The sequence below is a fragment of the Bos indicus x Bos taurus genome, chromosome 25, assembly GCF_003369695.1.
Source record: "Bos indicus x Bos taurus breed Angus x Brahman F1 hybrid chromosome 25, Bos_hybrid_MaternalHap_v2.0, whole genome shotgun sequence".
In the NCBI taxonomy this organism is placed as follows: Eukaryota; Metazoa; Chordata; class Mammalia; order Artiodactyla; family Bovidae; genus Bos; species Bos indicus x Bos taurus.
The window spans coordinates 8,907,599-8,931,046 of record NC_040100.1 but is presented as its reverse complement, the minus strand read 5'-3'; the positions used below and the strand labels follow the sequence as shown (position 1 = coordinate 8,931,046).

The window sequence follows — 23,448 nt, the reverse complement described above, 5'->3', positions numbered from 1 at the left end:
ATCCCTGGTCAGGGAACTACGATCCCACCTCGAGGTGTGGCTAAAAATAAATAAATAAAAGTGCCAGATCTTTGCCTTTTTATGTTTTTTAACTAAGCGAACTACTTAGTGCTGGGACAGGCTCATCAGTTCAGTTCAGTTCAGTTCAGTCACTCAGTCGTGTCCAACTCTTTGCGACCCCATGAATCGCAGCACGCCAGGCTGGACAGGCTCATAATGTGCACTTAATAAATATTATCTATGTGTGTGGATGTGGATGGATGGATGGATGGATAGATAGGGAGAGCACATTTAGTCTAGATAGATATAAACTCATTCATTCAGCAAATACCCATTTCCACATTTGCACTGGAGAAGAATATGGTCCGTGGAGAGTGAGATGAGTCTTGCTTTCAGAGACGCTGCCATCTAGTGGGAAAGAGAGGCACATGCATGTGAACCCAGGGCCGAATGAAACTGCAGTTGCAGCTGAACAAGAGTTGTGGTAACTTGGGGAAGACGCCGGAGTGGCACTTCTGGGATGGGTGAGCTTTGGGTGGCAGCCTCACAGGTGAAGGAACCTGGACTTCTCAAGTCAGATCTGGCTCTGTCTTTTCTCCGCTGGGGACCTTGAGCGACTGCTTCCCCTCTCCAAGCCTGTCTCTTCAACTGTAAAATGAACATAGTGACACCTAACTTCAGTAGGTTGGAGATGATGTTTCAAAAGTGTTGGACACAGGGACTCCCCTGGCAGTCCAGTGGTTAGTACTCTGAGCTTTCACTGCCGAGGGTGCGGGTTCAGTCCCTGGTCTGGAACTAAGATCCCACAGGCCACGTGACACAGCCAAAAAGAAAACTCCTTTTAAACAGTCAACAGATAGGTTGGAGGAGACTAGACAAGGTGAATGAGGCATATATCCAAGGCCGCAGCAAGGTTAAGGCATTAGAACACTTTTTAAGTTTTAGTAATTGATACACACATTTTTTAAAATTGAAGATGTCATCATGGGAGAAGTCAGAATTTGTGGACTACATTTTTTAAATTCAAATAAATGAATTTTTAAATTTTTTTTCCCAAAATTCATTTGGGTAACTGTTTTGTATTTTGGGAGTCAAGTTGGTTTTTGGTTTTTTACTTGAAGCATAATTGATTTACAGTTTGTATTAGATTGTTAGGTGTACAGCAAAGTGATTGAGTTACACACACACACACGCACACACACACGCACACACACACACACACGGGCTTCCGAGGTGGCTTAGAAGTAAAGAATCTCCCTGCCAGTGCAAGAGGTTTGGGTTCGATCCCTGGGTCGGGAAGATCCCCTGGAGAAGGAAATGGCAACCCATTCCAGTATTCTGCATGGGAGATCCCATGGAGAGAAGCCTGGTGGGCTACAGTCCATGGGGTTGCAAAAGAGCCGGACAGGACTTAGCAACTAAACAACAATAAAATATACATATACATACGCACATATATTCTTTTTCAGATTCCTTTCTGATACAGGTTATTACAAGATAATGAATATAGCTCTCCATGCTATCAAGTAGGGTCTCATTTATTGTGGACTTCCTTTTATTTCCTGCAGTGTTGTTTTGTTTTGAATTATGTGCAGAGAGATTATATTTTCGGTGTTCAGGCCTCAGGAAGACAGAGATGGGGTACAGGTGCCTGTGGAGAGCCAACTAATGTCTAGGCAAAGAGAGAGGCATGAAGTAAAGGAGATAACCCACCTTAGTGAGAACTAGCTCAGAAGAAAGCTTCTTTTCTGGGCTATGCTGTGTAGCATGGAGGATCTTAGTTCCCCGACCAGGGATTGAACTGCAGTGGCAGCATGGAGTCTTAACTACTGGCCCACCAGGGAAGCCCCCAGGGGAAAGTCTTTTGAGCCACAGAACACTACTCTTAGATTTTCTCCTGGGACAGGAGGTTGGAGGAGCATGGGAGTGTGAGCTGGAATGGTGATAGCAGGGACTTAGAACCAAGAGTGGTTCAAGTTGCAGGACCCTAAGACATCACTGAATTCAACTTCCCCATTCCAGGTGGCTCAATGAGTAAAGAAAGTGAAAGTCACTCAGTCGTATCCAGCTCTGCAACCCCATGGACTACACAGTCCATGGATTCTCTGGGCCAGAATACTGGAGTGGGTAGCCTTTCCCTTCTCCAGGGGATCCCCTGTCTTAGGGTCCTGGAACTTGAAACACTCTTGGTTCTAAGTCCCTGCTATCCTGCAATGCAGAAGACACAGGAGACCCAGGTTCGATCTCTGGGTTGGGAAGATCCCCTCCTCTCTAGATCCCCTAGTGAGTTTCATGCATGGCAACTCACTCCAGTATTCTTGCCTGGAGAATCCCATGGACTGAGGAGCCTGGCAGGCTATAGTCAATGGGGTCACAAGGAGTCGGACACGATTGAAGTGAATGAGCAATACACTGAGCACATTTTACAGACAGATTCTCCGTAAGACACAGACTTGCCCAGGGTCATTCATGGAATTAGTGGCAGAGAAGGATCAATTCAGATGTCTGTTTTAGCTCAGTCAGTAAAGAATCTGCCTGCAATACAGGAGACCCAGGTTTGATCCCTGGGTCGGGAAGATCCCCTGGAGAAGGAAATGGCAACCCACTCCGGTATTCTTGCCTGGAGAATCCCATGGACAGAGGAGCCTGGTGGGCTACAGTCCATAGCGTCACAAAGAGTTGGACATGACTGAGCGACTAAATCACCACCTGAAGCGAGGAGGCTCCAAGGGAGAGGAGGCCCTGCTTCCCACCCCTAGCCCCACAGTGTGTCCCCCAAGTCCCTGGGTGCCCAGTGTGGGGGTTCAGATACTCCAGGACACAGTTTCGCCTCAGGGCCCAGAGGCCAGAGGAGAAGTCAGACAGGCACATGAAGGATAATTCACTGAGCCAAGGATTCCAAAAGGACCATTTAGAGATGGCCCTCTCTCCAGAGGAGGGCAGGCTGAGGTGGGCACGTGAGGACCCACCTCCCCAGAATTTGGGAGAGGTGGGTAGGGAGAATCCACTTCCTGCAGAGAGCAGCAGGGAGGAAGTGGTGCAGGGTCGCTGGGGCTCCTGGGAACATGTGGTGACTGGCAGGGACAGAGGGAACCTGTCCAGGGGACGTGGTGGGTGGAAGGGCTGGCCTGTGACCAGCCTGGGTAACCATTTCAGCACCTGAAGCGGTCCCAGTGGCCCTCAGGGCACTGCCATTTGCTCAGGGAGCTGTGTGACCCTGCCATGGGCTGGAAGAAAGTGTGTGGGGAGCCTTGTCCAAGCCTTCAGCCCCCAACTGACCACATCCTCCCTTGGTCTGCCTGTGACTTAACATAGACCACACCCTCCGCAAAGTCAAGGGAGGTTAACATTTGCCTCCAGCCCTCACCGACTGCCTCGCCACCACTGCCAGCAGAGACGGCCCTGGGTGTTTCCTTGCCTGTGGATTCTGGTGGCCCCTCTGATGTGGGGTAAGAACCCACCCTGAAGGTTGTTAGAGGCGCCAGTGAGGTGACAGGTGTGAAATGCCTCAGACCAAACGGCCTAGTTTGTCTCTTCTGGGTGAGAACAGGGCCTTTAGAAACGAGAACACAAGCTGGACCACAGGGTCTGTGAGAGGAGGGGGCCCAGACCGATGGGCTGCCTAGGGGGTGTTCAGGGGAGGGTGACCACGGCTCTCCTTTCCCCTTCACCACTGGTACGGACCCCGCGTGTCCAGGCAGGATTCACACTCGGGTAAACCACTCAGGACCTCTGGGCAGGTGCAGTGATGGTTACAATGATAACTGGAGGTATCCGGACTTTCCTGTGGGTCAGGCCACGCAACACTTGGTGCTTTCAGCTGTGTGAAGCAGGGAGAGGGAGTGAATATGAGCCGGGAGGTCAGAGAGGGCAGGGGGTGAGTTAGATGAGAGGACTCACGGGAGGGCGAACCGGGGAGCAGGGATCCCTGGCACCGACGACTTTCTGGCTCAGGCGTGAACGACTCTTCTTGAGAGCCCTTTTGGTGACGTAGGGGCGGTTCCACCAGGACTCCAGGTGGTCATAACATAAGGAAGGACGGGAGAGGAGATAAGAGACCCCCTCCTGACCAAACTCTAGACCTGCGGGAGCTCTGACCCGGCGTCCTCACACCTGGCGTATTGACTGTTAATATAAGCCCGCCCCGTCTGCTCCCGCGCGCCCCGAGGCCCCGCCCCCTCCAGCGACCTATCGCGGCTGGAGGGCGGGGCTATGCTAACAAGCGGCGGGCGGGCATATGCTAATGAGCCGGTCTGGCCACACGGGTTGCGCCTGCTGCTGACCCGAGCCCAGGCTAGGCGGCGGCGGCGATGACCATGGCCGGGGCTCTGGCGGGTCTGGTCGCGGGCTTGCAAGGCCCGCGGGTCGTCCCCAGCCCGGATTCGGACTCAGACACAGACTCGGAGGACCCGAATACCCGGCGCAGCGCGGGTGGGCTGCTTCGCTCGCAGGTCATCCACAGCGGTCACTTCATGGTGTCGTCGCCGCACAGCGACTCACTGACCCGGCGGCGCGACCAGGAAGGGTCCCTGGGGCACGCCGACTTCGGGCCGCGCAGCATCGACCCCACACTCACCCGCCTGTTCGAGTGCATGAGCCTGGCCTACAGGTGAGGGCGGCTCCGGGGCCGACAGCCTCGGCCCTCCACGGCGGGACCTCGCTCTGGGGCTCCCGGCCAACCCACTCGGCCCCAAGCCTTGGTCCGGCTGTTCTCAGAGACTCGGGCCACATCCTGGATCCCTTCTTCTCCTCCACCCCGGAGTGTCTCTGATCCCGCCCTTTCCACTTGGCCCCCCGACTTGCATCCCTCCCGGGTTCCCATTTCTCTCCACCAAGACTCCCTCCGTAGGGCAGGGACCTCCTGCCCTCCGCCTCGACCTCCGGAGGCCCCGCTCCGGCCCCTCTCTCCTAGTCCTGACCCCTCCGCCCCCAAAGAATGCCAACAGGGCATCCCTCGCACTCCCAGGACCCTAGGCGGTCCTAACATAACCACCGTTCACCCCGGGGGTCACTCCACCCGACCACCTGCAGCCTTCTGCTCCCAATACAGAAGCCCCTGCCCTGGCCGACTCTTCTTGCACCCGCGCGATACTCCTCGCGCCTTGGTTGTCCCAGTTCACAGCCAACGTCGGTTGAAACCCAGTCTCACGTCCACCCTGCACCCCTCGATTGCGGGACAATTAACCTGTTCTTAACCTCCTGGGTCGAGGGTGGCGGGAAGAGAGTGCCTGGGGAGGACCCAGGAGGCGCTCCCTCGCAGTTTCCCAGCGGGGTCCGGCATGGGGTGATACAGGCTGCGCAGGGCTGGTCCCGGGGAACCGGGGTCTGGGAGGGGGGTGTCTGGGATCGCCTCCCCTAGTCGCCGCGCGAGGTTCTGCGCCTAATATTGCCTAGGATCCCTGCTCGGCGCGTCGCAGAGCACGCCGGCCGCGCCCGGCCCCAGTTCCACGCCTGTGTCCCAAGGGAGGGCGCGAACCAGGGTCCTGGCTCGGTGCCCCGGAGCAAAGTTCCCCGGAGCGGAGGGACCAGGATAAATTATCAACCGAAAACCCGTAGGAGAGAAAGGGGGATCGGCCGGCCTTGATCTTTTCTCTGTGCAAATATTCCTCTTCCTCTACGGCGCCTCCTCCTCTTCTGAGAACTGCTGGCTAGAGACGGCACTGACTGGGAGCCGGGGAGCAGGGGTGGGGATTACGGGGGAGTGTTGCCCACCCCCTGCTGCGGCTCCCAGCCTGGACCCCATTGGCTGGACGCTTTGTAACCTTGGCCCACACGCTCTGGCCTCGGGCCCAGGTCATGTTGCAATATGATCGCCCAGAGAGCAAGACCTGTGTGGAAAGTTCAAATTCCCATCCCATTCCTCCCTCCCCTCCTCGGACATCACGGGACTTCAGGGGACAGGGCATCTAAGGTCACGGGACACCGGATGTGGGGTCCAGCCAGGGGGAGCACCTGCTCCCAGGGTCCTCCAGGGTCCCCTTTTCCCACCCATTCCCAACTTATGCTTCTTGCTTTATACCACACACTGCTCTGCCTGGGCTGGCTCAGGCCCACCCCCCGACCCCCCCCATCACAGACCATGGGTGACCCAAAGGGGAGATTCAGGGGAGAAGGCCAGGCAGGGGACAGAGTCCACTCCCAGAACCACCCCCACTAGGAGGCTGATGACACTGTTGTGACCCCAGTTAGGGGAAGCTGGGGTAGGGAGATTTGGGCTTTCTCCCTAAACACCAAGAATATTCCATCTCTGTGGCTGGCCCTGAGTGGGGGCCTAAGGAGTAGGGATGGGAGTGGCTCAGTACCAGAGGACTCTTGAATTCTCCCATTTGGCAGAGGGAAAAACTGAGAGTCAGACACGGACAGTGTTTTTAGCCCGTAAAGACTTCTAATTATAGGGGTTCCTTGGAGGGGAGAGCAGTGATGAAGCTGGGGTGTCCCAAGAGAGAAAATAGATGGGGAGGGACAGCAAGGCAGGGGGGCCAGGGGTGCTGGGTGGAACTGGTCAGTTTGACCCCGAGGGACAGCCTGAGGACGTCTGGTCAGCTCTCACCCTCAGCAGGGCCGTGTGGGCAGAGAGAGGCTCGCTCTCATGGGCAGGAGCCCCGTGTTGCACGGTTCTGTGGGTGGCAGTCTCAGGGAGGCAAGTTCTGAAAGTTCTGAGAAAATACCTGTTCATGGTCAGAGCTGGCTGGCTAAGGAAAGAATGGCCTCAAGGATGAGTGAGAACAAACAGGACGTTATCAGGGAAAACTCTAAAGGAATTTCTGCAAGGTACACACGTGGGGTGAGGGGTGGAGTTCTGCATTTTCGTCTTCTCATTCCCTAAATTCCCAGAATTTCTATTGGTCATAAAAAATCCTTTGAACTCTGGCCACAGGCTCTTTGCTCCAGGCTGGGCCCCTCTCCTCCCCTCCCAGCCAAATCCTTTCCTCCTGGGCTTGGATGTCACTGTCTCACCTCCCCGAGCCCTGCCTGGCCACAGACACTACAACCCCAGTGGGGAAGTGGCAGAGGGAGGGAGGCAGGTGGGGGATGGGGGCGGGCACTGGGTGATCAGAGTGGGCTGGGAGGTTGCTGGGATACAGGCTGGGGCCACAAACTCAGGAATACCCCCCCAGGTGCCACAAAAGAAGCTGGCCCGGGAGGTATCAGAGTGCCCCCTCTGTCTGTCTCCCTACTGGACAGATGGTGTTTACCTAACTTAGGAGGGATGGGGGTGGGCAGTCAGAAGGCTGGGTGCTTGGGCCATGTACCCTATTTGGGTAATGAGGCCTGTTGTGCCCTGGGGTAGCGGTCCCCCCACCCCACCCCAAAGCAAACACAGGAGCTGGGAGACCAGAGAGCAGAGGGGACCCAGTGACTCAGGTACTCAAGGGGCTGTAGGAGCCAGCCTGCCAGAGAGGCCCCCAGAGAGGGCAGGCCCGGTCTTCTGGAAGACTAAGCCTTGGGGCCTCAGCCTTCCATGTGAGCAAGAGAAGGTGGGCCAGAGGGGACTCATATATTACCCTAGCTGGTGAACCATGAGGAAGGAGGGAAAAGGGAAGAGGGAGGGACCAGCAGGGGTCCTAAGACCCTGAACATCTTGACCTCCTAGGCCTGCTCCTTGGGGGTGGCAGACTTGGCCTGCGACCATCAGGACCCTGAGAGTCAAGCCCCTCACCTGGTGGAGCCCAGTCCATCCTGTGGATTTGATTGACTACCTGGGTCAGGGTCAGGGTCTCAGCCCCTGCCCATCACTCCACCATCCTAGCTGCCTTCCTTTGGGCCCTGGTGGCGGTCATGTTGCGCATACTCTGGGAAACAGTACCTTCCAGCTCAGTCCAGGTTGCCATGCGGGGGTTTTGGGCTGGGCAGACACCAGACAGGCAGCGAAAAGGCAGTGGCTGGCTGCCTGGAGGTCGCCTGTGGTGAACCCGTTCCCTCTGTACTCAGACAAACCCTACCCACCCCCCGGGGGCTCAGGGGGCCAGTGAGATGGATGGAGAAAAAAAACACAGGGCCTGAGTGAGATTCCACCACGTGTCCTTGGGCACGTCCCCTTTACTTCCTGACCCTCAGTTTTCTTCAGTAAGAAATGGACAGACGTTGTCATTCCGAGGACTGAGCTCAGAAACAGGTCTCAGCAGGTCTCGCCAGAGGAACACAGAGGCCTGGAGTGGGGCCTGGGATAATATTTTAAAGGTAGTCATTTCAGGCAGGTAAGAGTGAGGGGCAGGATTTGGGGGTGGTCCCTCACATGGCCCACCATAGATGAGTGCCCCAGGGCCCAGGAAGAGAGTGGAGCCCACCACCCCCTTCAACTTTCCACACCTGCACCCTGACCCAGCCCTCTCCCTCTGACAGTGGCAAGCTGGTTTCTCCCAAGTGGAAGAATTTCAAAGGCCTCAAGCTGCTGTGCCGGGACAAGATCCGCCTCAACAACGCCATCTGGAGGGCCTGGTACATCCAGTGTGAGTGGGCACCACGGGCCCGGCAGGAGGGCTGACGCGGGGGCTGCCCTGGGCACCCTCAACACCGGCTCCAGCAGAGCACCTCGGGGGAGACTGGGGTCCCCAGCATCAGTACCCCTCGACAGCTTCTAAACTCAGAGGGTCACGGGGGACATGTCTGTCCCGAAGGGTGCTCCCCACTGTGAAGCTGGGCACAGCAGGAGTCACCCCTTAGAAGTCCTAAAGTGGGCTGAGATGGGGGAACAGTTGAAAGCCCATTCTGCACCCCATTAGTGTAGTCAGGCACCTCAAATGCCAGGGTAGAAAGAAGCGTTCAGCACTATCTGGGCCAATCGCAAAGGGGAAACTCAGATCCTGGTGGGTCTCCACCAGCTATCCCGTGAGGTCCTTAGGTGCCCGCTCTGCCATCGAGATTTGAGGGGAGGGAGCCCAGAGAGGCCACGTGGTCGAGTGGAAGGGACTCTGGTTTCAGAGTCACCCAGGGCTGGTTTCCCACCCAATCTCTGGCCCTTGCTGGCTGTGTGACTGCAGGCAAGTTGTCTGACCTCTCTGAACCCATTTCCTCATCTATAAAAGGAGGCCAAGAGTCCTAACTTTCATGGCTGGCATGGGGGTCACAGGTATGAACAGGCCTGGCACAAAGCTGGAGCTTAATAAATGATGGTTGAACCTGATGTACCCTTGAGGAAGTCATGGTCATTCATTTGGGGATGCAAAATCCACCCATCCCCGATGGCAGGGCAGCAGAGGCTGAGAGGCCGGTCAATCCCGTGCTGGACCTTGTCCAGCTCAGTAAGGTCCTCCTGCAGGATCGAAGGCTGTGCTGAGCTGGGAACACACAGCCCACAAGGGCTCACCCATGTATTCTCTGTACTGGCCCCACTGGGTTCCATTCAAGCAGAGAAAAGGAGTGGTTTTTTTTGTTGTTTTGTTTTGTTTTTTGGTTTCTATTTGCCTTATGTGCCTGGCAGGTTCATAAATCATCTTACTTAAGGCTTCCAAGCAACCTTGGGAGACAGGTTATTATTACCCCCATTTTATGGATGAGCAGGTGAGGCCCAGAAGGCGAGTGACTTGTTCAGGGTGTAGGTGCTTAGTTGCTCAGTCGTGTCCGACTCTTTGCCACCCCATGGACTGTAGCCCGCCAGGCTCCTCTGTCCATGGGGATTCTCCAGGCATGAATACTGACGTGTTCGGGGTGACGGAGCATAAAAGGAGCAGAGCTATGACTGGCTGTGAGTTCAGGGCTCTCCAGCTCAGCCCAATGCCCCTTCCACTGCTCCCAGCTGACTGGCTTCCAGTGAGAATGTTCAGGACAGGCCCTGCCCAAACCAGGAAGCTGGTGGGCTAGGGGGAGAAGGAGTCTCTAACTTCCCTCACCACCCCATGCCATCCTGAGGTTGTCCCCTCTAGGCTTTCCCTCCAAAGTAGGATGGGATGCAAACCCTTCTCTCTCTGCAGAAGGAATTTCTGACGCCAGGCAGGGGTCCTCACCCAGACTATGGCACAAGCTGATGGAAGGACCCCGAGTTCCGAGTCAGGGCAGTTGAGTCAAGTTCTCGCACGTCCTAGCTCTGGGACCTTGGGCAAGGCCCTCGCCTCCCCCAGCTGGAGCTTGCTTATCTGTACAGTGGGAATCATAATACACCCTCTTGCTCGGGCTTGCTGTGGGTTTTCAGCAAGACAGATGATCACAGGGCCTGACACACACAAGGGCTCCCTTCAGGTGAATGCTGGGATTGATTACTATTATTGTGATAATAACCACAGCACACAGCAGGCCTGAAACCCAGTATCAGGACTCCTCCTTCCTGAGCCCGGAAGGTTTGAAAGTGGGCTTCAGGAAACGTGGAGGAGTGGGTTTGCTGGGGGGCTGCCTGGCTCCTCCCCTTCACACCTGCCTCCTTTGGGCAGGCTCTGGGCCTCTGAGCTCCCTTCTTTTTCCACAAAATCCTTTTTCCATAAATCGTCGTATTACCTCTGAGCTCCCAGGGCCTCTCCTGGGCAGACCTGCCACCCTGCTTTAGCTCTTGTGATGTGTGTGCTTTCCTTGTCTCTCCCCATAAGCTGGGAGGTTCATCCCTGATTCCTCCATGGGTCCCTTGTCCCAGCACAGGTGCAAGGGGCTAGGAGGCCGCACGAACCGATGAATTTACCATTGTTAGGTAAAGCATGCCCCAGCCCTAGGAAGTCACACGATCCCTGCCCTTCCATCCAGAGCACAGGGTCACCGGGTTGGGGAGGGCAGAGCCTGACCAGGCCTGCTCAGCGCTGACTCTCTGTGGACCCTGGACAAGCCCGATCTTTCCTGGCTCATATCCTCAACGATGAAGCCAGGAGCAGAGACCCTGAGATCCTCCTTGCTCTCATCCCCGGGAGTTCACACAACCAAGGGCCCTCCCTTTGCTTTCTGTTCAAGCCGAGCTTAGCAACTGGGACAACTCCCATCCCCACTCCCACAGGGATAGTCTTGGAGAATGTCCTTTAGGACAGAACTTTGTAAATGATGCTGAAGTTCCCAAGAAATTCCCTGGTCAGGTGGCGCCCCCTCCTCTGTGTCAGAGGAAGCTGGCTGTGGGTTGAAGCAGGATGGGCCCCACGGACACCCCAGAAGTCCTCTTTGTTAAGATTGCCAGGAAAAGTCACTTCATCATGGGGTGGGGTCGGGGGGGGCGGGTTCCAGGGTTCTAAAGGCCTGCTGTTTGCCAAGTTCTGTGCCAGATGCAAGGATTTGGGGCTAAAGGGCACTGCCCCTGCTTTCACTCCCAGCAGAGAGGCCAGCATGCAGAGAGATGGCCGAGGCAGGGCGGAGAGTGAGGCAGGTGGGACCGAGGGGTTGTTTCAGATGAAGAAAGGCTTCCCAGAAGAGAGAGTGTCCTGAGCTATCCTGATGGGGGCATAGATGTGGGTAGATGAAGCAAAGGAGGGAAGGGAAAGGCATTCTGCATAGAATAAAACCACAGGGCTGCTGGGGCAGGGGGTGGGGTGGGTGTCTGGCTTCCAGGCGGGGCCTGTGAAGGAGATAGAAAGGCAGGAGAAGCAGCGGGGCCAGTCACAGGGGCTTGGGAGTCAGGCTAGGGGGCGTGGACTTTATCTAGGAGGTTCAGGGAACCATGGAGGCTTTTAGGCCTGTACTGCCAGTGAGGTAGGAAGAACTGACCTGGCCACAGAGGAGGGTGAACTGGAGAGGGTGAGGCTGGAGTCAGGGAGGCCTAGGTGAGAAATGACACCAGACCAGGGGGTGACAGAGAGCATATGGAGGGGAGGGGATGGTGGAAGCAATGTCACACATCCTTGAGGCTGAGAGGGTCAGTCCATGGATTAGATGGGGACGCTGGGAGGTGATGGGAGGTTGGGTCACTGGGAGGCCAGGTGGGCAGTCCAGAGGAGGCTCTGGCTTGGCAGGGAAGTCCCCAAACATCTGAGAGGGATGTTTTGAGACAGTCTAGTGGAGGTTCCCCCAGGCAGCTGGAAGATGAGTCTGAAGCTGCAAAGGAGCAGGATGTCAGAGGTTGGGGTGGGGCTGGCAGCAGGGCCAGTGAAAAGTGGTCAGGGAGACAGGAGAACAGAGGGAAGTCTCCTGGGGCCTGGGGAGGAGGAGGGGGTTGCCCTGAAGCCAAGGTCAAGGAGCATGGGGCTGGGGAGGGCCAGAGCCTTGAGTTCAGGAGCAGGGTCAGCGGGGTGAGTGTGGGAACAGATGCTGGGGTATAGGAGTGCCCATGCCACTGGGAGGCGTGGAAGTGGAGGTGGCGAGTGACAGCTCTTCCAGAGTTTGGGAGGAAAGCCAAAGGGAAGGTTTGAGAGGTAAAGGAGAGCCTGGCACTTGTTTATTGGCCAAATAGGAGCTTGGGGAGAGATCAAGGCTGGAGACAGGGATGGGAGAGGAGGAGGCGGAGAAAGGGCTCAGGCAGATGGCCTAAAGTGGAGCAGGGATGGTTCTCTGAGATGGGAATGGGCACCTTGAGGCAGGGACCAAGGCTCTGGACCTTTAGCCAGCCAGCCTGACCAAGACCTTCTCTGGACAATTCATTCCCTGTGGCCCCACAGTTCCCACTCAGCAAGCATTGCCTGCACACCTCCTAAGCTCTCAAAGGAGCAGATGGCGCGTGGGAAGTTTGTGTCACAGGGTCTCATAGAAAAGGGAGATCTGGGAGGGCCAGAGCAGCCTGGAAGCCTTCCTGGAGGAGGTGGCACTTAATCTGAGCATGGAAGGCCTGGCAGGATTTCATAGTGTGGCAGATGAGGGAGCTGGGCACCCCTGACCTGGCCCCCTTCTCTCAGATGTGGAGCGGAGGAAGAGCCCCGTGTGTGGCTTCGTGACCCCCCTGCAGGGGCCTGAGGCTGATGAGCACCGGAAACCGCAGGTAGCCGAGACCAACTGGACCAATCACCTGCCGCCCTGCCGAACCGGGCCCCCTCCTGCCCATCACTCCTTGTGCTGAGCGGGAGGGGACTGGGCCAGAGGGAGACTGGGGTGAGGGTGGGGTCAGTGCTACCCCCGCACTGAGGCCCCTTCTCGGCCCTCCCCAGGCCGTCGTCTTGGAGGGAAATTACTGGAAGCGGCGCATCGAGGTGGTGATGCGCGAGTACCACAAGTGGCGCATCTACTACAAGAAGCGGGTCAGTGGGCGCGGCGGGGAAGACCCTTTCCCTTGCCACCGCGTCGCTTGCAAGAGCCCTGGGGGAACGCCCTCCTCCCACACACCCTGCACCACCCACCTCCCACCGGCCCTCCACTAAGACCCAGGCCGACAGTGCCACCGCGTGGCCACAGGACCTCCTCGCAGCCTCCTTAACGCCAAAGAGCTCCTGAGGGGCCGCGAGGGATCTGGTGTATCTGGGGGGGAGCCCGAGAGTAGGGGAGGCCTTGGCCGGGAGGGATGGATGGGGGCAGAGGGTTCAGTGTCCCCCTCTGTGTGTTCCCGCAGCTCCGTAAGTCCAGTCGGGAAGGGGATCTCCTTGCCCCAAAGCAGGTGGGTGCTCCCTGGACCCAGAGGATGGACGGTTGCCCTTGGGTGGGCTAGGCAGTGGCAGTGGGATGCGGGAGGGAGGGCAGGGGAGTGGCGTCGCTGCTGTCCTGTGGTTGGTGAATCGACCTCTTCTTCCCATGGGAGGGCAGCCTTGGAGTGCAGTAGTGGGAAGACCCCAAGACTTCTGGTTGACTAAGCAAAGTGGTGGGGAGGCATGGGAGAACAGAGGGCTGTAAGAACCGGGGTCCCAGGTAGGGGAAAATGCAGGAGGCAGGAGGGGACCCTTAGCTTTTTGGCAAGCCCATCTCAGTCTATCTCCTGGGGAGAGTTGTCAGAGGCCAGTGCGGTGACCCTAGCCTTTCAGGCAGCAAATTTGAGTCCACCAGAGAGAGGAGAGGAGAGTAGAGCAGCCTGTCTAGATGGCTGATCACCCCCTCCCCTCAGGCAGGGGGCAACCTGGAAGACCCAGGGGCAGTAGGAGAGCCCTGGGTCTCCAGGCCTGTAAGGAATGGGGTGGTGGTGGTGGGGTCTCCTGGGGCTGCTGACGGCTCTGTCTCCCCAGGCGGAAGTGGGGTGGCAGCCACCGGAGCGATGGTGCGAGCAGCTCTTCACCAGCGTGGTACCCGTGCTGCTGGGGGGCCCAGAGGAGGAGCCCAGCGGGCGCCAGCTTCTGGATCTCAATTGCTTTCTGTCTGACATCTCTGACACACTCTTCACCATGACGCAGCCCACCCCCACACCCCTGCAGCTGCCCCCCGAGGATGGTGAGGGCCTGCACCAGGGAAGGGAGGCCTGAAGGGATCCAGGCAGCCAGGGGCAGATGGCCAGGCATGGGTACCTCCACCCTGCCCAATGCTCCTGACATCATCCCTGCCCCCTTCCAGCCTACGTGGGCAATGCTGACATGATCCAGCCAGACCTGACGCCGCTGCAGCCCAGCCTGGATGACTTCATGGAGATCTCAGGTGGGCCAGGCCCCGCCCCCTGGGTGGGCGGCCACAGATCAGTGGTAGGAAGGCCCCAGTATGACTGAGACTTCAGGCTGGTCCCAGGCCCCTCTGAAAGGGTAGATGATCTGGGTGATTTCTGAGGGATCTTCCTGGTCTCCCTTTGTCTGGGCCTTGGGATACAGCCAGAGTAGCCTCCTGTGAGATCAGGGTACCTGGCGGGGGACAGGGGATCAGGTCCATTGAAGCCACAAGCTCTGGGGAGTTCACAGGAAAGCATGGACTCTCTCAAGGGAGAGAAGGGCTTTGATCCCTCTCCTTTGTTTGAGCCTGTTTATTCGTATTTATATAACTCATTTTTAAGAACTATTTATTAAAGAACATTTCAAGCATCCACACAGGTAGGGAGAGAGAATCCCCATGGAACCCTCACCAACATCAACATTTATCAACTCTTGGCCATTCTTTCATCTAGAGCTCACCCACTTCTCTCCTCCTATGTAATTTTTTTTTTTTAATCCCAGGAATCTTATCTTATAAAGCATTCTTTAAAGTAGCCCTTTGCCCTACCTCCCTCTCCTGAGCCCCAGGGCCACCGGGCACTGGTGTCTCGTGTCCCTCCAGAGACATCCCGCCTGTACAGCACACGTGGACAAATGTCTCTTGGTTTTCACGGCAGCTTTCTTCCCACTTTGTTTTCTTCACTCAGCTTTCAGCCTTGGAGACTGCTCCCGATGGTCACACGCTTAGGGGACTCTGGGGCCCAACCTGTTTCAGCCGAGGCCTTGGGGACACAAAAGGGGTTCCTGGCATAAAGGCTTGGCTTTGGTGACCGCTCCACTCTTTCCTGACTGGCGGGGTCCTCGGCCTGTCAGTTGAGAGGTGGAGGCCCATGGGGCGGGGACAAGGGAATGAGGAACCACCCCCACCCCTGCCTGGGGGCGGGGTGGGGGGCACTGCAGGGACTGCAGCCGTGTTGATGGCAGTGCCCTGGGAGCAGACCCGCCTGGGAGGGCAGTGGCCCCATCGGGGCCCACAGACTCCTGCCACAGGTAGGAGCCCAGCGGCCCCCACCCTGGGGCTCTGGGCAAAAATCTGAGCGTCGGATTAGGAAGTGCAGGGTGGCTGCGGGAGTGGGGTCTAGCTGGGGTGACCTGCCATAGGGGGCCTGGGTCATACAGGGAGCGTCCGGAGCACCAGGGCCTTCAGAGCTGCCGCTCTGACCCCCAAGAGCTCCTCACTTGAGAGGAAACCCAGGAAGGGAGCCATAACTCTCTGGAGGGAAGGGGCTTGGTGGGGGGTGTGGGGGGTGGCGCTCAGCCGGGGGATGGCAGGTCAGTGGAGGGGAACAGGCCAGGGAGGGCTCCCTGGGTGGCTTGGGGCTAGGAAGTGACTTCTGCCAACCTAGGTAGGGTGGGGACCGGCTATGGCCAGGGGACCCTGGTGACTCGGGCCGGGCTAAGCTTGCTGGTCTGTAAGCCCTGCCTGATTCTGGGGAGTGGGTGGCAGCTGTGAGGGGGAGCTGCTCTGAGACCCTGAGCATCCCCGTGGTCCCCGTGGGCCTGGGGGTGCGGGGTCTGTGGGCGTTCACCCTCCACCTCCTAGTCTTTCTGCTGAAGGGAGGCTGGAGAATCCTGATCTCGTGGCTGAGAAAGACACGCAGCCAAACACAGACACGAGCATGGGGCAGACATGTACACGCCAAGTCACACCAGGGCAGGTACACACAGGCTCAGACAGAGCAACCAATGGCAGGAGGCAGACAGGCAGACGCTACGTGAGACGGACAGAGGCGGAACCAGCCGCCCAGCAACACCTGGGCCCCACCGTCCAGTAAGACGCACAAATAAGACCCCATTGGGCTCGCAGCTTGATGCCGGCTTATCCCACTCCTGGGTTTCCTTCAAGGGGCCCCTGGGAGAAAGCCTGACCGGCTGTCTTGGCCGGGGTGGCTGGGGCCAGTGGGGTCGCCTCTGACCAGACCAGGAGGCCTTGGGAGCTGGTGCAGACAGAAGGCTGCTCAGGGTCAGAGAAAGGTGCCCGGAAGGGAGCGGGTGGGCAGGCGGCGACCAGGCCCGGGATGTGGTTAGGCCGCGGACAGCTGCTTCCCAAAACCAGAATAGCCTGGGGCTTACACAACCCCCACCTCCAACAATCTGCCTCTCCCCCACCCCGCCAGCTCTTTCAGGCCTTCTGGCGCCCCCTCACCCCTGCCCCCGCTCTGAGCCCACCCTCTGACCCTGCTCAGACCCCTGTAGGCCTCTCACCCCCGACTCCTGGCCTCCACCCTTGGAGCCCTACCCACTGATCTTCCAACAGACCCAACTTGTCCCAGACCCACTGCCCTTCTGACCTCTCTCTCCCCCAACTCACTCCGTGACCTCCTGACACTCTGATGATGCCCTTCCTCATCGTAGACCTCCTCCCCTTGGGACCTCGCCCTCTCTCTCCCTGGCACTCTGTAATCACCCCCTCTTCCCCCAATACACTTTCTGTGTCCCCAGCAGGCGCAGACAAGGCCTGGGGCTCCCAGGTCTGGGGGTGTGGAATGGGTCCTCAGTTTGGGGACCAGTTTGGGGGCTCGGTGGGAGGGCTGCTTCCTGGGGTCCTGCTGACACCCCCACGCCCTTCCCCAGCTGTCTCCCACTCAGGCCCATCCCACTCAAGCCTCCGCCGCTGCTTCCCCTGAGTGAGACAGAAACTCTCCCAGTTTCACAATCTCCCCTGGAAGGCCCCCTTCTCTTGCCGGCCCCCACCCCACCGCCAACCCAGCCCGGGGACAGGGCCAGCCCGCTGCTTCCAGCCACGGCCTTAGCCCTGACGGCTGCCACCCTGTGCGTCTGAATTCCAGATTTCTTCACCAACTACCGCCCCCCACAGACGCCTACACCGTCAAACTTCCCAGAGCCCCACGGCTTCGGGCCCATGGCTGACCCCATCCTCGGCAGTGGGATCCTGGGCTCGGAGGTGCCCCCTGCCTGCTCGGGCATGACCCACCTCTCAGGGCATAACCGCCTGCAGGTGAGCTCACCCGCCTCACCCCACCCTGCCCAGCTCACCTGCCCATGCCCAGGAGGCCTTCAGGGTACTTCCTGGGTATGTTCTTGGTCCATCAAGAGAGAATGGAGGCATGGTTCAGCTGGGGAGGAAAGACCCTCGTGAAGCAGGGCTGACAAGATGGTTAAGGGGGGGAGGCTGAGGACAGAGGAGCATGGGGCTGGGCTGCTTGTTGGAGGGCTTCCTGGAAGAGGGGGCAGTCCTGGGCTTTGTGAATGAGTCAGGTTTGAGCAGAAGAGACCAGTAGACGGTACGCCGGATATGAGGAGAAGCGTGAACTCATGGAGACGGAAGCTGGGCACATGCCTTTAGGAAGCTGTGACTCTTGTCAGTTTGGCTCAGGACCTCCAGGCCCAAATCCGGTGCTGCCCCCCGCCCCCCCTCCCCCCAATGCTAGGGTAGCTGCCTTTTTCCTCCATCATCAGACTTTCCCGGCACTGTCTTGGTTTGTTGTTTGGAGGTCTGTCTACTGGACTAGATGGTGGGCTCCTTGCTGGAAGCGCTCTGCTTCACTCACCACATCCTCACACGGCTACATTGCGTCTTCCCGTCCTGAGCACCGTTCATAAGCACATGCACAGCAGGCAAAGATGGTTGCCCAGTGATTGAACAAGTCGGTGAATGGATGAGTCTGTGAATGGGTGGGTGTGTTGGAGAATAGATCGCTGGGTTGTAGATGGGGGTAGATGCTTGTACAGTTGGTGTATATATAGCTAGGTGAGTGGTTGGTTGGGTGGATGTGCTGGTGGATGGATTCGTAAATGAATAAGTAGTTTTGTGGATCAATAAAGGGCTTCTCTGGTGGTTCAGATGGTAAAGAATCCACCTGCAATGCAGGAGACCCAGCTTCATTCCCTGGGAAGGGAAGATCCCCTGGAGGAGGGAATGGCCACCCACTCTAGTATTCTTTCCTGGAGAATCCCGTGGACAGAGGAGCCTGGTGGGTTTACCGTCCAGGGGGTTGCAAAGAGTTGGACACGACTGAGCGACAACCACGTGGTACATGGTGGATCAATAAATGGGCTGGTGGATGGGTATGTAGCTGGTGGATAGATGGAGGGAAGTATAGGTGGTTGTATGGATTGGTGAATGGGTTAGTACCTGGAGGGCTGGTGGAAATATAGGTGGACAAGCTAGCTCATAGATGAGAGAATAAATAGGTGGATGGATGGATGGGTTGGTGGATGGAGTGATAAATAATTTCGTGCATGAATGAGCAGGCAGAAAGATTGATGCTCTTTCTCGTGCGTAAATTTGTGTATAAATGCGCCCTACTCTTTCCCCTCATTAGATTGTAATGTCCCTGATGTGTGTGTCTGAGGCCAAGGACTATTCAACTCCCACAGTGCCCAATCCAGAGCTCAGCCAGGCAGGAGGCTTCCTGGGAGGCCCCCCAAAAGGCCAGCTCTCTCCCCTGCTCTTTGTCCCCCAACCAGGCTCGGAGCAGCTGCCCTGGCTCCCTGGACTCCAGCACCTACCTGAACTCTGATTTCCTCCTTCCTGAAGACCCCAAGCCCAAGCTCCCACCCACTCCTGCACCCCCACCCCTCCTCCAGTACCCTAGCCCTGCGAAGGGGCTGGGCTTGGAACCCTGTCCCCCGCCCCCCTTCCCTCCCATGGCCCCGCCGCCTGCTCTGCTGCAAGAAGAGCCCCTCTTCTCGCCCAGGTTCGCTTTCCCTGCCATCCCTCCTGCCCCGGGAGTGTCCGGGCTGTCTGCTCCCACGGCCTTCCCACCCACCCCGCAGCCTGGCCCAGGCCCCGCCCCCTTCCCCATAGACCTGCTACCCTCCGGCTATTCGGAGACCCCATTTGGGCCTCACTTCCTGGTACCCCAAGGCACGCGGCCCAGAGGCAAGCCCCCTGCCCCGACCCCCAGAGGGCGGAAGCCCGGCGCCCCCGCCGTGGCCCCTGCCACTGCCAGCCCCACTGCCACTGCCGGGAGCAACAACCCCTGCCTCACGCAGCTGCTGACAGCCGGTGAGTGGGGCCACCGGCGAGATGGGGACCCAGTGCGGACACCGAGAGCCTGTGGGATTAGAGGGTGGGGGGTGAGGGGCTGGCTCAGCCGGAGGTCCTGGGTCCTTAACCCTGAACCCGAAAGGGGTGTGGGCTATTAGGAAGGGAGGGGTGGGGCCTGGGAGATGATGGATGGGGCCCCCAGCATGCTGTCTGTGCACAGCCAAGCCTGAGCAAGCCCTGGAGCCACCGCTTGTGTCCAGCGCTCTCCTCCGGCCCCCAGGGTCACCGGTAAGACAGCGGGCACTGGGAGGTGGGACTGCACCCCAGGCCTTCACCCCGACTCTCTGCCCTTCTCCACCTCAGCAGGAGACTCTCCCCGAGTTCCCCTGCACCTTCTTTCCCCCGACCCCGGCCCCCACACCACCCCGACTGCCTCCGGGCTCGGCCACCCCGGCCCCTCCCAGGCCCCTGATTGTCCCCAAAGTGGAGCGGCTCTCGCCCCCAGCGCCCAGCGGTAAAGAGGGGTTGAAGGAGCTGGTGGTGGGGGGGCGGTCTGCGGGATGGAAGGAGGGGAAGGGGGATGTAGGGGACGACATCTGGGGCCAGGATAAGAGGGACAGGGCCACAGGACTCTCTGCCCTGTGTGGGTCTGTCTGTGAGTCCATCTGTCCCCGGCACAGGTGGTGAGCGGCGGCTGTCTGCGGAGCTGACCTCGCTGCCGGGCCCGGGGGCCCTGAGCATCTGTATCTCTCCCCCACAACCCATGCTGAGCCGGGGCCGTCCAGACAGCAAGGTGGCACCCGTTCTTTCCCTAAGGTCTGTTTGCTCTACCCCAGGCCCTCCCGTGCTCCCTCCCAGGCTCACGCCGGCTCTCTTGCCTCTCCCCCAACCGCCAGACAGAAAACCGGCGCATCACACACATCTCTGCGGAGCAGAAGAGGCGTTTCAACATCAAGCTGGGCTTTGACACGCTGCACGGGCTGGTGAGCACACTCAGCACCCAGCCCAACCTCAAGGTGAGTGCCCAGGCCCCCCAGCCGCACGCGGACCCCCACCCACCCACCCAAGGCCAAACCCCCAGGCCCTCCACACACCCACTGGCCTCCGCCCCGCCCAGTGCCTCACCCCGGGGCCCCAGTACCCAAGGCCACCCTGGTTGGTGCCGCCGTAGATGAGCAAGGCCACCACGCTGCAGAAGACGGCCGAGTACATTGCCATGCTGCAGCAGGAGCGCGCGGCCAAGCAGGAGGAGGCCCAGCAGCTCCGGGACCAGATCGAGGAGCTCAATGCTGCCATTAAGTAGGTGGGGGCAGGGAGGGTGTGCAGGGCCAGCAGGGGGCCTGCTGCCTGACTCCCCGCCCTGACCCACCCCGTGCCCCCAGCCTGTGCCAGCAGCAGCTGCCTGCTACCGGGGTGCCCATCACACACCAGCGGTTCGACCAAATGCGAGACATGTTCGATGACTATGTCCGGACCCGCACGCTGCACAACTGGAAGTTCTGGGTAGTATCCTTACTGGGCCAGCAGTCCGGTGTGTGCTGCAGCCAGATCAAGCTGTACCTGATGCAGTACCTGCTCCCCAGGCCAGGCAGGGTCTCGGGGCTGCTCCTGGAGGAAGAGGCTCCAGTTCTACCCTCTCCTGCCAGCCCCCTGGCACCTTGGCCAGCAGCATTGCCTGGTGATGGGCTGGGAGTGGAGGGAAACTGAAGAGGAGCCACTGGGTGAGAGGACCACAGCCCTGCCCTCAGAAGGTCCTAGGGGCAGTTTGGGAGAACCCAGTACTGAAGAGGGTAGCCATTCCCTTCTCCAGGAGATCTTCCCCACCCAGGGCTTGAACCCAGGTCTCCTGTATGGCAGACACATTCTTTACCATCTGAGCCACCAGGGAAGGCCCAGACTCTGAGTTAGATGACTGGGGTGGACCCTCAGGAAGACTTCAAATCTCTCACTCCCTGACCTGGTCAAGCCCTTGACTGAGCCAGAGCAGGAAGCCCATGGATGGGGGCTAGCCCAGGGAAGGCCATGGGGGAGCTGGCGGAGGGAGCAGAGAGCTGCGGGAGGACCTCGGCAGACGGGAGGGCGGCTTCAGTAGGGGTCCTTGGGGTTCAAGGCTGGACAGTGGTTGGAGATCAGGGCTCCTGTGAAGTGGGTGAGGGTACCAGCCAGAGGCCAGGCCTGCTCCTTGACCTGGCTCCAGTTCAGCATTCTCATCCGGCCCCTGTTTGAGTCCTTCAACGGGATGGTGTCTACAGCAAGCCTGCAGAGCCTCCGCCAGACCTCCCTGGCATGGCTGGACCAGTATTGCTCCCTGCCTGCTCTCCGACCAAGTATGTGCCTGCCCGGCAGAGTGTCCAAGCCTCAGAGCAGGGGGCGGGGGGCCCACCCTGCTCAGACCGCAGTCCAGCCTGCCCTCAGTATAGCCTAGACTTTTGTCCATCCCCCACCACGCTCCGGGGTGGACCACTAGGACACCCGCAGACAGAGCTCCTAGGAGGGGCTGACTGACAGTCTTGCTAACTAGTTCCTCCCCTGATCCTTTTGTCTTTAGCATCCAAGTGTAGATTGACCCCTGACCCCCGAAAGTGTCTCTCCCTCTCTCTCTCTTTTCCCAGCTGTTCTGAACTCCCTACGTCAGCTGAGTACATCCACCAGCATCCTGACGGATCCAGACTGTATACCCGAGCAAGCCACACGGGCAGTCACAGAGGGCACCCTTGGCAAATCTTTATAGTGCTGGACAGACCCTGCTGCTCACTCAGCTACCCTGGGGCTACTTTCCGTCCTGCCCCGAGTCCTGGCTGTCAAGCAGGGTTCCTTCTCATCTCCCGGAAGCTGGGAAGAACCGTGTTCCAGTCCCTGTTCTACTATAGCAACTAATGCTGTGATCTGGGCGTGGGTGGTGGGGGTGGGGGGTTGCAGGGGCGGGTAAGAGGGGCTCTTCCTCCCTCTTTGGACCTCCAGTTTTCAGTCTGCAACATGGGGATGGGGAAGCTTCGAATGGAAGAGGATCTCAAAGCCTTGGCAGCTGTGGTGCTTGGGAGACTAACCTGGCAACTCATGGAGTTTGAAAGAGGGAAGGGGGCGATGCTTCCTTGTCACTCCCACCTGCTCCCCCACAGGTGGGGCCCCAGCCTGTGTTTCTAATCAGGGAAACAAAGGAAGTTCCTTCTCTGTGCTCCTCCGCTGGTAGGGGAAGAGGCCACAGGGTGATGTCCCCGGATGAAGCCAGGAAAGTCTGATCCCAGGAGAGAGTGGGCAGGGGGGTGACCAAACCAGGGCAGGTATCTGGTGTGTGTGTGTGTTTGTGTGTGTGTGTGTTTGTGTGTGTGTACGTGTGTGTATGTGTATTTTGTAAAGAATTCTTGATCAATAAAAACAGAAAGTGTCAGGGACTGTCAGTGTGTCTCGTTCTGGGATGGAGAGAGAATGGTTGTGGCCTTGTAGAGGGCCTCGCTGGCCACGAGGGGACCTTAGCTTGTCCTCTGAGCTGGAAGCCCCTGGAGGGCTTTGACTGAAGGGTGGGACAAGATCAGAGGGACCTTAATGGGATCCCTCTGGTGGAGAGTTGAGAATAGGCTGCAGGGAGTAAAGGGTGGCAGCAGGGAGACGCTTCCCAGGTGGCACTAGTGGTAAAGAACCCTCCTGCCAAGGCAGGCGGCTTAAGAAACTCGGGTTCGATCCCTGGGTCGGGAAGATTCCCCTGGAGGAGGGCACAGCAACCCACTCCAGTATTCTTGCCAGGGAAATCCCATGGACAGAGGAGCCTGGCGGGCTACAGTCCACAGGGTCACGGAGTCAGACACGACTGAGTGACTCAGCACTTAGCCTGGAGATCCTCCCTCTGTGGTCCCGGGCAGGTTCAGAGAGGCTCGGCACCTGCCACGCATGAGGAGGGCAGGGCCGGGACCACGGGGTGGAAGCGACAGGGCCGTCCGTCGGAACCGTCCAGAAGGAGAAAGGTGCCTTGGGGGGTCGTGACCACCCCACCATGTGAGATAATGCAAGCAGAGGGTGGGTGGTCGCCGGGTCTGGATGTCTTAGCAGGAACTGATGCTGCAGATGGGC

At 58.5% G+C, this 23,448-nt stretch overlaps 1 protein-coding gene and 1 long non-coding RNA gene across 6 annotated transcripts; one reads left to right on the top strand and one right to left on the bottom strand.

The window, feature by feature from the left end:
• Positions 1-290: 290 nt before the first annotated feature.
• LOC113883505 lies at positions 291-7,012 on the bottom strand. 3 transcript variants are annotated; one of them, XR_003508657.1, is made up of 3 exons: positions 3,901-3,988; positions 3,685-3,820; positions 291-648 (listed from the first exon to the last, which is right to left on the bottom strand). It is a non-coding gene; the product is annotated as an uncharacterized LOC113883505 (long non-coding RNA). The 3 variants fall into 3 exon arrangements; XR_003508658.1 differs by lacking the exons at positions 3,685-3,820; positions 3,901-3,988 and adding an exon at positions 5,186-7,012; XR_003508659.1 differs by lacking the exon at positions 3,685-3,820 and having other exon boundaries at positions 3,901-4,127.
• MLXIPL (MLX interacting protein like) lies at positions 4,289-22,578 on the top strand. Of its 3 annotated transcripts, none has more exons than XM_027527281.1 (17): positions 4,289-4,609; positions 8,344-8,450; positions 12,732-12,814; positions 12,981-13,070; positions 13,379-13,423; positions 13,983-14,184; positions 14,305-14,385; positions 17,219-17,388; positions 18,861-19,401; positions 19,604-19,671; positions 19,750-19,897; positions 20,064-20,176; positions 20,280-20,399; positions 20,555-20,682; positions 20,766-20,889; positions 21,581-21,710; positions 21,996-22,578. In XM_027527281.1, exons 1-17 carry the CDS (start codon positions 4,311-4,313, stop codon positions 22,112-22,114), a joined length of 2,568 nt encoding a protein of 855 aa, XP_027383082.1. In that variant the 5' UTR covers positions 4,289-4,310; the 3' UTR covers positions 22,115-22,578. The 3 variants fall into 3 exon arrangements, with proteins under 3 accessions (XP_027383082.1, XP_027383081.1, XP_027383080.1); XM_027527280.1 differs by having other exon boundaries at positions 19,747-19,897; XM_027527279.1 differs by having other exon boundaries at positions 19,604-19,897.
• Positions 22,579-23,448: the final 870 nt, after the last annotated feature.

Bases quoted from the DNA above. Each gene is read 5' to 3' on its own strand.
- MLXIPL (XM_027527279.1), top strand. From the start codon at position 4,311: ATGACCATGGCCGGGGCTCTGGCGGGTCTGGTCGCGGGCTTGCAAGGC. The intron at 12,815-12,980 runs GTAGCCGAGACC...GGCCCTCCCCAG, and splicing joins ATGAGCACCGGAAACCGCAG to GCCGTCGTCTTGGAGGGAAA. The intron at 14,185-14,304 runs GTGAGGGCCTGC...GCCCCCTTCCAG, and splicing joins GCAGCTGCCCCCCGAGGATG to CCTACGTGGGCAATGCTGAC.